Consider the following 14555-nt stretch of genomic DNA (forward strand, 5'->3'; position numbering starts at 1 on the left):
TCTCTGCTTCTGTGCTTATTAGCTTGATATGGCTTGGTAGAGTATGAAGTATACTTGGTAAAATAGTGGTCTCACTACATGAAAAGACGTATCTGGCAGATTTACTTTTTATGCTTTTTGAAATATCATTGCCTTAAACCTGCTATTTCACCTAGACAGAAGAATTTCTAGGCCATTTAGCAAGCATGCTAAAGAGGTATGCCAGTCAATTCTTAATGATATATAACTTGAAATGTTGCTGTTATACCTTAAGGCTCCTGACCAAAGGTGAAAAAGAAGGTCAGGCTCATTTCAGAAGTGTCACTTCCAATCAAAAAACAGACTTTGGGCTAGATTCTGGTTTGACAAGAATGATCACAGATGGGGAACTTGAGATGAGCATGAAGTCAAGAAGTCAACCTGTTTTTCTTAGAGAAGAAAGGAAAAGAAATGAAATTGTGCCACATGTATACATAATGGGCTGTGTAACAAGAAATAAAATAAGGTTTAATGAGAACTCCCTGGCAGTTTTGGTTTTTTTTTTTACTGAAGTCGGACCATGCACCTGGATTTGCCGTAACTGCTTTTTGTCATAATCCTCACTTGTCATATGGCTCAAAGAATAAATCTGTTGGCAGCAGTGCGCATGCCAGCAGCATGAACAACATTTTCAGCAGTGGAAGAATCAGTTTCCATTTGAAGAGTGACACAATACAAGGCAGAGAGGTTGATGTCTGTAAGGTCCTAGTCAGAGATGAAGGTGTCTGTGGCTGGAGAGCTTATTGGGGTGAGGGTTCAGTACGGGCTGACCACAGGTAAGCAGCAGAGAAAAATGAACAAACCAGCAGAGAATTACAGTCCTAGAGGTTTGAGACAGAAGTCAGGTAAGTTTCACTTATTTTTTCTGAGGTCTTAAAAGAAGTTTTGCTTTTTGTGATTCCATAGATAAAACCAGTGCTATACCTAGATTTTATCACAAACCTTCAGAAGGTTTGGGCATCTTCTAACATTCAATTTGTGTGGCCAAGCAGATGCCTCAGAAACCTCTCTCAGCTCTAGTGAAGTAATTGTGGGCTCTTTTAACACCATACACCTTTATTCTGAAATGTGGAGAACACTTGTTTCCTGTGATCCAAAGGGAACTCCTTAAGTAATTTGAAAGGTGTCATTAGACCTATGATCTGAACAAAGCCACCTCTCTTACTTAATTCCAAGATGTACAGAAGTTGCCATTATAGACAGATGACAGACAAGTGATGTCATTAATAAAAAATAAGTTCCAGTTTGTTTTTGAAAGGTCTTTCAAAGAAACCACATTTTATACTACCACTCAAGTCTATCTTTTCCTTCAACTAACTTTCATGTGACTACAACTGAAACATGACTTAGAAAAATTGGGATACTTGCTCCCTAAATCATAAAACAAAGAAATCAACTTGTACTTTCATTATAGAAAAAAAAAAAAAACATGAGAAAGTGACTTAAATATCAAGTTTCTCCTGCTTTATAGCTTAAAAAACAAACTCCCCTGCTTTGTGAGGGGATTTTTTTTAAGTATGGAAAACTGCATCTTCATCCACATCCTTTATCTAAAATGATACAACTGTTTTCCTTTTGCAACTAGAGTAGTTTTGCTTCTTTTTCTTTTACTAACACTTTTATCCAAAAATTAAAGGCTACCTCATAACTGCACAAATGGAGTTCAAGAAAATACATAATAATGAAGAAACAACTTACAGTGATAGTGTAATAGGAAAATTCCAAAACTACATTCACTAAAATCTGAACATTTTTTTCTCCACATTGTTTGGTACATTTTATCTTCTGAGAAAGACTAAACCAGCAATTTTCTTATTCAGAAAACCCTGTGCACTGCCAAAAAAAAGAAAAATACCTATACCCTGAACATAGATCTTCTGGGTGTGTAAAATGTAGCAACTATAGACTAGATACTACTTCCCTGTCTTGAGGTGTCACAACTGACACAGATGTGCCTGTGCCCTGTGCTTTGTCTGAAAAGATAAAACTCTCAAATATTAAAAAAACCACAAAGACAAAGAAGCAGAAAGAACAGATCTTTTTAAACAATTGAAGAATTCTATCCACACTGGACAAGTGCTTCTGAACATACTTCTGTACTTATTTTTACAAAATAAATGGACAAATAAGTTACTTTTACCCTAATAAAATAACAGTTTGAGTTATCTTATGCTATTAATATTAATGTGGTTACATGAAAAATATTGCTTTTCTTTTCCATTTTTGAGGGTAAGTTGGGAGAGCTGTTTCCGTCACAGTGATCTTGCTGGTATTGTTTTTAGTGGAACTCTAGTCAACTTGATAATATATTAATTTGGTAATATACTTCAAATAATTTGGAATGTTCAACAACAGTCAAGGATTATGGGGTGAAAATAACCTGCAGAAGGCTCACAAGTCCACCTTAAAATACCTGAACTGAATAATATCCATATGTGAGAGCTTGAATATGGCAAGATGAAGTAGGGTGTCTGGATTTAAAGGAAATTAGAATAAAGAAGAAAACATCTTTAGAAAATGTTTATAGTACTTGTAATACAAAGCAGTTCTATGCACAACAGAATCAGTTCTGGAAAGAGTAAATTTATGTCCTTGCTACAGAAAAGCCTAGTGATCATAAACCTGAAAATATGTGTGTAATTTTATTATTCTTTGGATTTAAATTAAATTTAAAAAAATTAAATAAAACTTTTCTATGAGGCCACCACGAAGAGCTCTGAGACCTTTACCATGCAACGTGCTGCTAATGAGCACCCATAGAAACAAAAAATATCTAACAACAGGCAAAAGCATGTACATTGTAAAAGTAATCAGCCAAAAGAGCTCAGTTCTTTGGCCTGAAGGAGCAAAAAAAATGTTTTTAAGGGAACCATTACAGTACAGAGAAGCCCTACAGGAATACTGAAAGAGTCATCAGTACAGAGTTAAATTATGAATCTGAGATTGAAAAGTCACAGAAGAAATAGAAGAGGAAGACTTAAAAAAGACTTAAGATAGTGTGTGTGCATGTGTTAGTAAACAGAGCAGCAAAGAGCAAGCCAAGTTGCAGTGTGACGCATCCATATCCATACATGCTATTTTTTCTCCTGCACTTTGAATAACTGCAAGCACAGTGTGTGAGAACTGTTAATTCAGTAACAGGGATGATGACTACTTCACAGGGTAAAATTAGTTTGCTTTGTCACTTCTAATCTCACTGTAGACAAATACAGGAATCTGAACAAAAGGCCATAATACATTCAGGTTATCTGATGATGGGGTGTTTAACCACAAGCAACATCGTAGGCTGGGATGGTGTGGCTGGACAGTGCCCAGGCAGAAAGGGACCTGGGGGTATATGGATGCTAAATCTGAACCACAGTGCCTGTACAAATTACAGGCCGCACGGCTCCTCAGGCTGCCTGAGAGAGTGGCCTGGGAAAAATATGAGAAGGAATTAAAACAATTCTCAGGGACACTGAACAGCCTTGCAGGTGTTGTTTTGCAGTCTTGTTTTCCCTTGCAGGAGAAGGCCAGGGGGGTGATGAGTGCCCCTGACCAATGATGGTAATGTAGCACTTTGCTAACCAATAGGAGTTTCCTTTCTGTACTTTCCACGTATCTGTCTATAAGACAGGCCTGAAGCAATAAACTAGAGAATTCTCGTGTTGAAGCTCCCTTGAGAGCTCGTGTCGTTCTTTCTAGCCGTTCCCAATTGGAACGACAGGGGTACTGGTGACAGCCGGCTGAACATGAGCCAGCAGTGTGCCCTGGTGGCCAAGAAGGCCACTGGCATCCTGGCCTGGATCAGGAATAGTGTGGCCAGCAGGAGCAGGGAGGTCATTCTTCCCCTTGGTACTGGGCACTGGTGAGGCCACACCTGGAGTGCTGTGTCCAGTTCCGGGCCCTCAGTTTAGGAAGGACATTGAGACTCTTGAGCACGTCCAGAGGAGGCAACAAGGCTGGTGAGGGGCTTGGAACACAAGTCCTATGAGGAACAGCTGAGGGAGCTGGGGTTGTTTAGCCTGGAGAAAAGGAGACTCAGAGGTGACCTTATCAATCTCTACAACTCCCTGAAAGGTGGAAGATGGGGTTTGGTCTCTCTCACCAGATAGCAACTGACTGAACGAGAGGACACAGTCCCAAGCTGTGGCAAGGGAAATATTGGTTGGATATCAGGAAAAAGTTTTTTATGGAAAGGGTGATAAAGTATTGGAACGGTCTTCTCAGAGAGGTGGTGTAGTCACCATCCCTGGATGTATTTTAAAAAAAGACTGGATGTGGTACTTGGTGCCATGGTCTAGTTTTTGGTGTTAGGGCTGGGTTGGACTTGATTTTGGAGGTCTCTTCCAACCTAGTCATTCTGTTGAATTGTGCTGTTCTTTTGAAGAGTAGGTGAAATTAAAATCTTGCTAGTCATGAGTGCTGCATTTTTCAGTATCCAAGGTTGAGCCTAGTAGTATTGCTATAACTCTTCCACATTAACACAATTTGGCTTTAGGAACTCAGGAATATTTTCAGTACTGGTTTACATCATTTATTCAAATACTCTATGCACTTAATTGCTCACTCAAATAAATATTTTCTTTGAGCAATCTGAAACAGAAGTAAACTACAATGCAATAAAGTAAGTACAGGAAGAGGTGGAATACTTACTGCTGCCAGCAAAGGCTGTCTGAAAAAGCCCATAAATTCTAGCCATTCTTACTGCTATCTGCTTTGTGTACTGATACAAGAGTGTCTTTCTCTGCAATATAATTGTCATTATTCCCCAAATTATAAGTTCTTAATGGGATAAAAAAGGAAATAAATACACTTTAAAAATCAACCCACTCAAAATTACAACCTGTCAAGTAACTTGAGGATGCAATCAAGACTTTGCTTTTCAATTTTTCTTTGGTAACAACATTAAATATATCGAAATACAAATGCTTTTTTAACATTCACTTTAATTATTTGATTCAGCCCTATACAGTTTTCTCTCAATGTGTAGAGACATGGTACAAGACTAACTTTGAAGCGAGTGTATATTTACAAGCCTGATGTTTGTTTGCATCAAAGCCTTTCTACACTCTGGAAGAGTGTAGAAAAAGAAGAAGTGGCTCTGTGGAAGTACAGTGTAAAGTATATGCAGATTGCACTTTTCATTAGAAATGGCTTCCTTTCAAAGAGCATTTTATAGTATTTATGGCATTCACAGTGACTTGACTACAGTTTCCAGGTGCACCACATAATGTACAATTTCTCAAGCAAACGTATTTCATTACTTGAGAGCCATACTCTGCTTTAAGCTCTCTGCTAATTAACAAGGGCAACAGTTGTATATATTATGAGTCATGCATTTAATTTCTACTACAGTGAATTAATTATTTATATTTTACATAACGGGCACTTCAACTACTCACAACACAGCTGCAAATAACTTTGATTACCTGATCTTGTGATTTCTTTTTCTTCTTCTTCTTCCCCCAGCACCCTGAACTCTCTGCATCTTTTCCATTGGCATCACCACAGAGTAATCCATCAAGTTCATCTGTTCCCATCTGCTGTCCCTGAGATGTTTCTGCAGCTAGCCTGTATGAGAGGTTCCTCAAAATGCACACACAGTTTTCAACGGTCTAAAAAATATGACAAAAAGAAAAATACAGAAAACAAAACCAGAAAAAAATTAAAATCCTCCCCTTACTCTGAAGACAATGCAGAAGGAATTTTATCTATCTTTGCACGTGCATTTTCCCAGCACAATTCTTATGTGCACATTTCTGACTGCTCCCCAGGTAATCACAGGTTAAGAGATTCAGAAATTTTTATGGTAACAAATTAGTTGTTACCATATCAGGACAATGCTTTTCTGGGAGTTTTTTATTGTTGCTCTGAATTTCACACTGGAGCCCCATGTGAAACAGATGCTGAAGTAAAAAGTGATCAAAAGAATCTGAACACTCCGAATGTCAGAAAACTCCCACCTCAGTGAAGAGAAAATGCTAAACAGAAAATGGCAATAGATTCTGGGTTTTGTCCTTTTAAAACCAGAAATAACCATTTTTTTCTGGCAAAAAATCTATGTAAATTGCCATAAAATTTGGATATGAGTTCCATTTCACAAGCACTTGTAGCATGAACAGATGATGTTTCTCCAGTCCCAAAAGTAGGACTAGAAATCTGTCTTGCTACTTTTACTGCTTCTGGCCAGGCTGCAGACAGATAACTTGTGTGCAGCCTTTTCCTTTCATCCATTTATTCCCCTAATAGGTTGTGCCTTCTGTAGAAGATGCAAGCAGGAATTCATAAATGGATGAGACCCAGTGACGGAAAATTCACTTGTAATTCAACCTAATTTCTCCAAGTCTAAAAGAAGTTCAGTTTAGACATGAAACCTACTCATTTAGCTGGTTCAATTTGGTTTGATTATTCCTAATAAGAAGGATATGAGCTTAATTTTCTGCACACAAGGAAGGCATGGCTAAAAAAAGCCATTATCTATCTATTTATATTTATTTCAACTGTTCCTAATGCTCCATGGAGATAAAAAGCAATAGCCACTACATCCAAGCTCTTTTGCTCCATTAACCCAGAATGGAATGACTGTGAGGCTTTCAGTTCTATCATATTCTACCATATTCACCAGTGAGGCAAACAGATGGGGCTTCATTTACTTCCATATATGACGTGAGCTTCTGCCAGGTATGCATTCAGCACACATTTTTGTGATGATACCAAGTTCCAGAGGGGATATCGAATTCAGAGTCAATTATACAGGAATATTTATATATATCTATTTTTAAACATAGATGAAATGTCATGATTTTGCAATACAATTGTACTAATTTGAAATTTCTGCCAAATATATAAACACAAGTAGAAATATGTAGGCGTGTGTCTGTGTCTAGAAAGTGTTCTTTGTGCACCTTTCATAGCTGAAAGCTTTGCAAACATCACAGTGACCATAACTATTTTTTAAAGTTTGCTGCCTTTTTCTTTAACATGAATTTTATTCACTTTTGATATAGTATGCTGAAGTTGAAGCTTTGCACATGTTGATTAGAATACTAAACTTTAAGTTTCCTTTTCACAAATCAGAGTTGTTGCATTTACAATTCTCATTTTGTGGAAAACATAAGCAGAGTCCATCAAGAGGACAATGTTGCCTTGAACTAAAAAAACCGATAAACAAACTTCTGAGGCTCAAATGCAACCACCTTCTCTATTAAGGTGAATTCCTACAAGCCAAGAAAGCTGGTTCCAACCACACAGGTGGACAGACTTCACTCCTCCTTGACTTTCAAGGATCCTTGTATTCCTTGTTCTGTTTTCAGTTTATCATAATGGGGCTAAGTACAAGTTCACTAGTTTTTCTACTCTAGCTACTTTTAAGCTACTAATGAAGTTAAGAACTCCCCTGTGTTTGGGGAGTATTCTGCAGGAAGTATCTGGATGGGGTAATGGTGGCTGGCAACACCCAAGTGTGCACCAAACCCTGCTGCCAGGCTTTGCGCCCACCTTTTGGGTGGGTGTCCTTTGAGCATCCCTCTGCTAAACTTCTATTAATGGAAAATTGATATAGGCTAATGGGTTGTGGGATTTTTTGGGTGTTTTGAGGGTTTTTTGGTTTTTACTTTTTTGTTGTTTTTTTTTTAAACACGAAGCCATTCTGTTAGCCCAGCACCTCATGCTATGAACCTTAGCTCCTCTCTCTGTCCCCCGAATTCATAGGCGAATTTCACCTATTTGATTCAGGTAGTGACCAGAGACTCCTGGAGATTATTCCTCTCAAATCTATAAACCCATTGGGGTCCACAGACAAGTCTATGAAGTATTATTTGGAAATACAAACCCAGTGGGCTTTAAAACCTTGCTGCATAAAAAGCTGCTCTCCTGCAATGGTTTGCAAATGGTCTAAGGTTGCCCTAGTAATTAATTTAGCACCATATACTGAAAACTAAACAAACTGTCCTTTTTCTTCCTCTCTGGAGTACTTTAATGCATTATAAATCTTCAATTTCTAAATGCTTGGAGTCTTTTTTATTAGGGAGTGCCTTTCACCTGTGGAGAAGCTTGTTCGTATCCTAGCATTTTAAGAGAAGTAAAGATGACATAATGAAGTGTATTAACATAGTTGTTATTGAAAGCATTCATTGGTCCTCTTCAAAGAAGAAGTAATGTTGGTTTTACTGCAAAACTACCTATTAATCTCCCAATTTTTTTTGCTTCTTTGCCTTCTAAGCCTACCTCACATTAACTCTCATACTGGGTACTGAAAATCAATTTTAAGGTAAAACTGGCAGAACAATGTAAGAAACTTTACATGGAATATGATGTAGTTGCTCTTCTTAAACCAGCATCATATTTTCAACTTCAGTAATTCAACTGAGAGAATGACATGCTTACCTGTGCACACTACACAGGGAGATACAAATACAATGCTTAGCCCACTAAAATAAACAGCTCAGCAGAGAAATTAAAAGGAAAAGATGGGATAAATTATGCTTTGCTAAGACATTCCTCACAATGCACTACAAAAAGAATATCACGGAAGAATTGTCTCTTTATAGTCCCCATGTACCCTGAATACCTGGATTTGCTGCTGAAAAGACAAAGGCGACAAACCTTACTATCAATTTCACTGCTCCCCAGAGCAGACTGGATCACGTACAGCAATGCATCTGTCAGGCCATCACACTCCCTCATTCTTCTGCGGGCCTCTTCTCCAGCAGAGCTGACATTCCTGCAAGGCAACAGCAAGGGTCACTAAATCCATGGCTCCCTGCCCACTGCCCCACCTAAAACCTTCTCACATTTCACATACAGATAAAAAACAAATTTTCTTTCTTTCTCTCATCATTTCAGAGCTGTGAATAATGGAGACAGCTGCGAATGAGCTCAGGAAATGTAACGCAGAGGGGAACAAATGGAAGACATCAGGTCCTCCACAAGATGGGGCTGAGTGGCCAAGCAGCATGCGCCCACCTGCATGGCTCCCTACACACGGCCCACTAAAAGGAGCTGACCCTTCCTGCCTTCCTTCCTCCTTCACTTCCCTTCCCTTCCTCATATAAATCAGGTTTTTAAAAGTCTAGAGGTTTTGCATATCTCCTAGCAACTGAGAACCCAGTAGTTAGGGTTCTTAACCTGAGAGAAAAATATTATCAGAGCATAATATAGAACACCTGCTATTGCTTGCTTCTCATTTTACATGAGTGTTTCCTTTTCTCTTTCATTTTGAGAGAACATTAATGCCTCAATTTTTTCTTTAGGTAGTTTATTTTACATAGCAAAACTTAAGGCCTCAGATTATTATAACAATATTATAGAACTTGTGTTCCTTAGATGGGGCCAGAGGGTCTTCTGACACATTTATATAAGTTCAAATAAAAAAAAAATTCAATGCATAACACATTGTGTCATAAAATTCGAAGTACTGATACACAGAGAAACAAATATGTATGAATGAGCATATACAAACAGAATCTATGTTTGCTAACATCAAGTCTCAGAGAAAAACTGCATGCAAATTTGCATAGCAGGTTTGATTTGGAAATGGGTGAATTAGCAATCTCAAGAATGGGATAAAATTTTTCAGTCTCCTTCAGCAAGGGAAGACAACCCTTTGCTGAAGCAGTTCATCTGTAACTCTTGTCTCCCCACTACTAAAGTTTATACAAAGAAAGAACATAAAAAGTACACATACCAGACCTATGTATTTAATGCTCATGTGTGAAATGGGCCCTTGAATTTGGGAAGAAGGCAAGGCATTTTCTATCTTTTATATAATTTTCAATGACCTTTGCATTAAAGATGGAAAAAGCACAAGAATCCTGGGAAGGGGGAAAGAATTTCAGATGGAGGAGGGTGGGAGGACCTAGGATTAGGTTTCCTTTCAATACTTTTTCTTCTCTATCTACTTCATCCTGTTCTGTCTTCTTGTTATCTAAAAAAAAAAAAAAACAACATTTCCATTCTCCCAAAACAAGAGTCTTATAACTGGACAATCCCCCAGTCCCTCCAATGCAGGTTCCTAATTGACTCTGCAGCCTAAACATATATGATTCACCATATATACTTGCATCCCCACACAGTCCTAATTAGTGCTATTCTCCCACACAAACTAGCCCAATTAATTCAATAGTGTTACCTTCACCTCAGAAGACAGCTTGACAGAAACCATATAGCCCTGGAGCACTGGAATGAATTACTGTATCTCTCTAGCAAACAAATTTACTCTCTTTGAAAACCCTTATTTTTTTGCCACATTACATATCAGAAGCCTGCCCTTCATAATAGCTTGCAAGTTTTGTGTTGTCTGGTTTCTCTGGTCCTTGAACTCCATGCCTCTCCTCTTATCTCTCTTCTGCTTTAAGATTAGCAGGTGATTAGTGGTTTTCCTTCAGTTTACGGGGAAACTTTCTTCTGTAATCTAGGAAATAGGGTTTGGAGAACATCAGAAAAACTCTCTCCCTTTGAAGTGATGGAAACTTCTGCCTTACTTTTGTGTGGCAGAAATAAGAAGGTAAAAATATAGAGCATGGTTTTCCCCAAACAGTGCCTGTGCATTTGGAGGGCTGGGGACTCCACCTAAAGTAGACTAGACCACCCCTTTTTAAAGGCTAGAGCTCCAGTGATATTCCAGAAGGGCAGAGTATGTAGAAAAAGCAGAATCATGGACTGGCAAAGCACATTGTGTGGTATATAGTGAAGACAAAATTTGGGGATATCAAATATTTATTTGATATCTACCTGAAATTTCATTCTCTTACTCTCTAGGCAGATAAAAACAGAGGTAGGAAGATAAATATAGATGGAGAGAGGGCATTGAGGCACTGGTGCAGGTTACCCAAAGAAGTTATGGATGTCTCATTTCCTGCTAGTGTTCAAGGCCAGGCTGGATGTGCCTTTGAACAAACTGGTCTAGTGGAAGATGTTGCTGTTCATGGTAGGGTGTTAAAATTCAGTAGACTTTAAGATGCCTTCCAACCCAAACCATTTTATGATCCTATGACTCTATGATGAAAAAAGGAAGTTCTATCCAGCCCTACAAGAGCAACTGCACAAATTATAATAGGAGGATATGCTGAGGAAGAGTTCTCAACATGGCTTTGCACCTTTCTTTACACCACTATGAGAAAAAAACCTGAAATATGCCTGAATCCTTTTAAAAAGAGATAGATCTTCAAGTCTGGTCTGTGTGGGACAATAGTCAAATAAGAGATTTTTAGGCTTCAGGCATTAGCTTGAGCCTGTGTGAAACTAAGTCACATAACGTTCTCACTCTGGCCTGAGAAATCATAAGGAGAAATCCAAACAATCCTTAGAGACGGGAAACAACTTTTGCAGGTGTTGTTTGTTGCCTCGTTGTTTACTTGCAAGAGACGGTCAAGGCTTGTCGTTCCTAATTGTCCAGTGATGGTGATGTGTTGGTTTAATGACCAATGAGAGGTTTACCTTTCCGGACCTTCTCAGAACTGTCTATAAAAGAAGATCTGGAAGAATAAAAAGTGCTTTCTATTGCAACCAAGGCTAGCAAGTCTGTGTCATACTTTCGCCATTCCTAATATAGTGCGACAAGTCTGTACTAGAATAATGTCTCCAGGCTTCTTTATGTTCTGCACTTACATATACTGAGTCCAAGCTTTCAAAATAGACTGATTTAGACACCAGTAGAAACAGATATATATAGTCTCCCTGATCGTCTCATTGAGGTGATTTTTCCTTCTATCACAGCCAATTGTGCATCACCTTGACTTCCAGAGCCTGCAGAGACTGTCAGCCTCTCAGTTCCTCTCCAAGTTCACCAGAAACTCCTCCTCACCAAAACAGAAATACTTATACTCAAGTATACTTAAGATAACCTTATACTCCCTGAACTGTGAGCTATCTGCCTCATTCATTTCCAGCATACAAAGAATATGAGGCCTTTACACAAAGCAATACAGACACACCAGGAGTACAGTTTGCATAGACAATGCATTTCCTTGCTCTGTATGGAGGAGCTGTCGAGTTGGGTTCTTCTGTTTATCATTCTTCCCCATTATGCTCCAGTTGCTCCTGTAACCAAGAAGTGGATATTCTGAATTCCCATGACTGCCTTTCCTTCTCTTACAAAAGTTGCTGTTTACTTTCTGCACTGACTCATAGCTACTACAGCCCTCCCCAAGATATGGTTCACTTATTTACAAGGGAAATAGTTAAAAAACAAGACAAATCCAAACCTTGCATCAGCATTTTGGCATAAATCATCAGTTGATTATTTCAAAAGAAATACATCCCAATATCTAGTTAGTCTCATGTCACCTCTACTGAAGTAATCACTGTTAACTGAGATCATTCACAGAGGGTCTCTAATATTGCCATGTTCAGGCTATGTAGTTTTGCAAAAAAGAAAAGTTCCAGATTACATGAGCTGTCAGAGAAAACACGCTGCCATCTTAATTTTATTTCTCATTGTTAACTTGGACATGATGTAGCTGTCAGTGTGACAGGGAATAAGACATGATTTGTCATTTGTGAATTTTCAGGTCACTGTGCAGATGTTAAATTGGAGCATTAGTAGTATCTACTGTTGGTAAGATGTCCCACTAAGTCAATGCATATTTTTCCTGTCAATTTTCAAACACGTGAAACCATGTTTTCTGGAGGCCTTAAAGGATGTGGAAATATGATGCATAAGTTTTCAGGGAAAAAATATTTCTCCATTCTAAAGGCAGCCCAGCTTGATCACCCTGTATACTTTGATTCTTTGTGTAAACTCTACCCACGGTATATGTGAGCCATAGGCTGTCATTTTGAAACTAACAGGGCAAGGAGTCTTCAGCCTGCCATAAACCAGTAAAATGAATCTCAAATAGAATCCAGTCATGCAGGAATACAATGAATAGAGAGGGCTGAAAAATAACTCTTGCTTTAGTTAGAAAGTCCCAGTTATACCTCTAAAACCAAAAAAAGCTTTTTCTCAAGAGAAGAACACTATGAACAGATAGAGGAAGATGTTAGACGCATGGCTGATCATGCTTTTCTGAGCAAATGGCAGACTGACTTTGCTAATTACCTAGGAATGGGAAGACAACTAAAATAATCCAGCTTCAGTTTCATGGGAAAATGTACCAACTATAATATCATCACCTGAAAACTAACAGCGGGCATGATTCTCCATACCTAAGGCATATCAATCAGTCCAAGGTTCTAGAGATATGGGGTGTGGTATAAAAGAGTGCACTGTGCAACACATACCTGACTCCTGTCAACCCTGAACTTGCATTAGTTATTCAATGCAATTGTCAGGCTTCGAGGTAGGGGAAGATGGGCAGTGCCAAGCAATTTATTTCTGTGTTAGGGTCCTTTTCCATACACTCATACAAACTGTGGGAGGTTCAGAGCAATGTCCTTATGATTCTACGATAACTAAAATCATCTGCCTTATACTGGGTAGGGATATTGATTTTGATGGAAATATCATCCAGAACGCAAACCAATGTGCTGAGACATGACCTCTGGATATGGGAATATTTAGCAAGCTGTTGACATTACTCCCAGTGGCAGTTTTATCCATCTCAGACAGAATTAAAGCATCTGCACCTGACCTCTCTAAGCATGCTCAGGTTATGCCAAGTAGCAGGATCTCTCCTGTAGCAGCTATCAGTCTGCAGATTGCAGATCTCATTGCACTCATGCAAAATAATGGCTGAAAACAAATAATCTGCATTTAGCAAAGGTGAACTTGAGAAAGGTGTTCCTCAAAACCCCATGATGAAATGAGAAAGTATGTTTAATATCTAGTATATATAATGTTTTTGCTATGGACTGATATAAGAGGGGACAGACATAAGAAGGATATCCTAAATTAGGTGGAAAGAACAAGTTATCTTTGCCATGAAACTTCAGGGGCCTACCGAGTATATAATTATTCTAAGAAGTTTTGTGTAAGAGGGATAATCATAAAAGCCTCGGTGTTTTTCATCTTTCTACATGTTATAATAGCCACCAAAAAGAGATTTTTCACAGCAAGGGGGAAAAGTTTACATAAGTAAAGAACTACACCAACCTCATTAATGTTACAGCAAATGCAATTATGTTTGCCTGAGGATACCCAGCAAGGGAAAAGCCCTCAGAATACTGAATAACTGAGTTACAACAGGCACACTAAATATTTTTCTTTAAATTAAAAACCCGAACAAAATCCTACCCTGAAACAGGCCTCCTCTGGATGGGCTCTTTTATATGCTGCCTGTTTCTATTTCTGTCTGATTGACTAAACATTTATCCTTCAGGGACTGAGCCTTGTCTTGGGAGCAAGCTGGCAACCTCAGTCCCATCAGAAGCTGCTGTGGTGATGATCCTCTGAGCTGGCCTGCAATGTAACACATGATCCCCTAAGAGCTGTTGCTTTTTTTGTACACAAAAATTCCCAACAGTTTTTGTCAGCATTCAGACTCTTTGCTGCAAGGGTCTAATACAGTGACACAGACAACAAAATGAGACAATCAACACCATGCATGTATCCATCAAGTATGCTCGGTGTCATCAGCAGACCCTATGCAGCCATACATTTTGAGGGGCTTTTTACA

At 38.6% G+C, this 14555-nt stretch overlaps 1 protein-coding gene across 21 annotated transcripts in view; it reads right to left on the reverse strand.

Annotated features, from left to right (window-relative positions):
• Positions 1-14555, reverse strand: part of CTNND2 (catenin delta 2) — a 693808-nt gene that overhangs the window by 89809 nt on the left and 589444 nt on the right. For all 21 annotated transcript variants that reach the window (XR_015289263.1, XM_086897815.1, XM_086897796.1 and 18 more), the window contains 2 exons: positions 8605-8722; positions 5430-5615 (listed from right to left, as the gene is read on the reverse strand). Coding sequence is in view for 20 of the 21 variants with exons in the window: in XM_086897815.1 (XP_086753941.1) it covers positions 5430-5615; positions 8605-8722 (304 nt within the window). In the remaining variant the exon portion in view is untranslated. The remainder of the gene's footprint in view (positions 1-5429; positions 5616-8604; positions 8723-14555) is intronic.

Source organism: Cyanistes caeruleus, chromosome 1, assembly GCF_971803275.1.
Source record: "Cyanistes caeruleus chromosome 1, bCyaCae1.hap1.1, whole genome shotgun sequence".
In the NCBI taxonomy this organism is placed as follows: Eukaryota; Metazoa; Chordata; class Aves; order Passeriformes; family Paridae; genus Cyanistes; species Cyanistes caeruleus.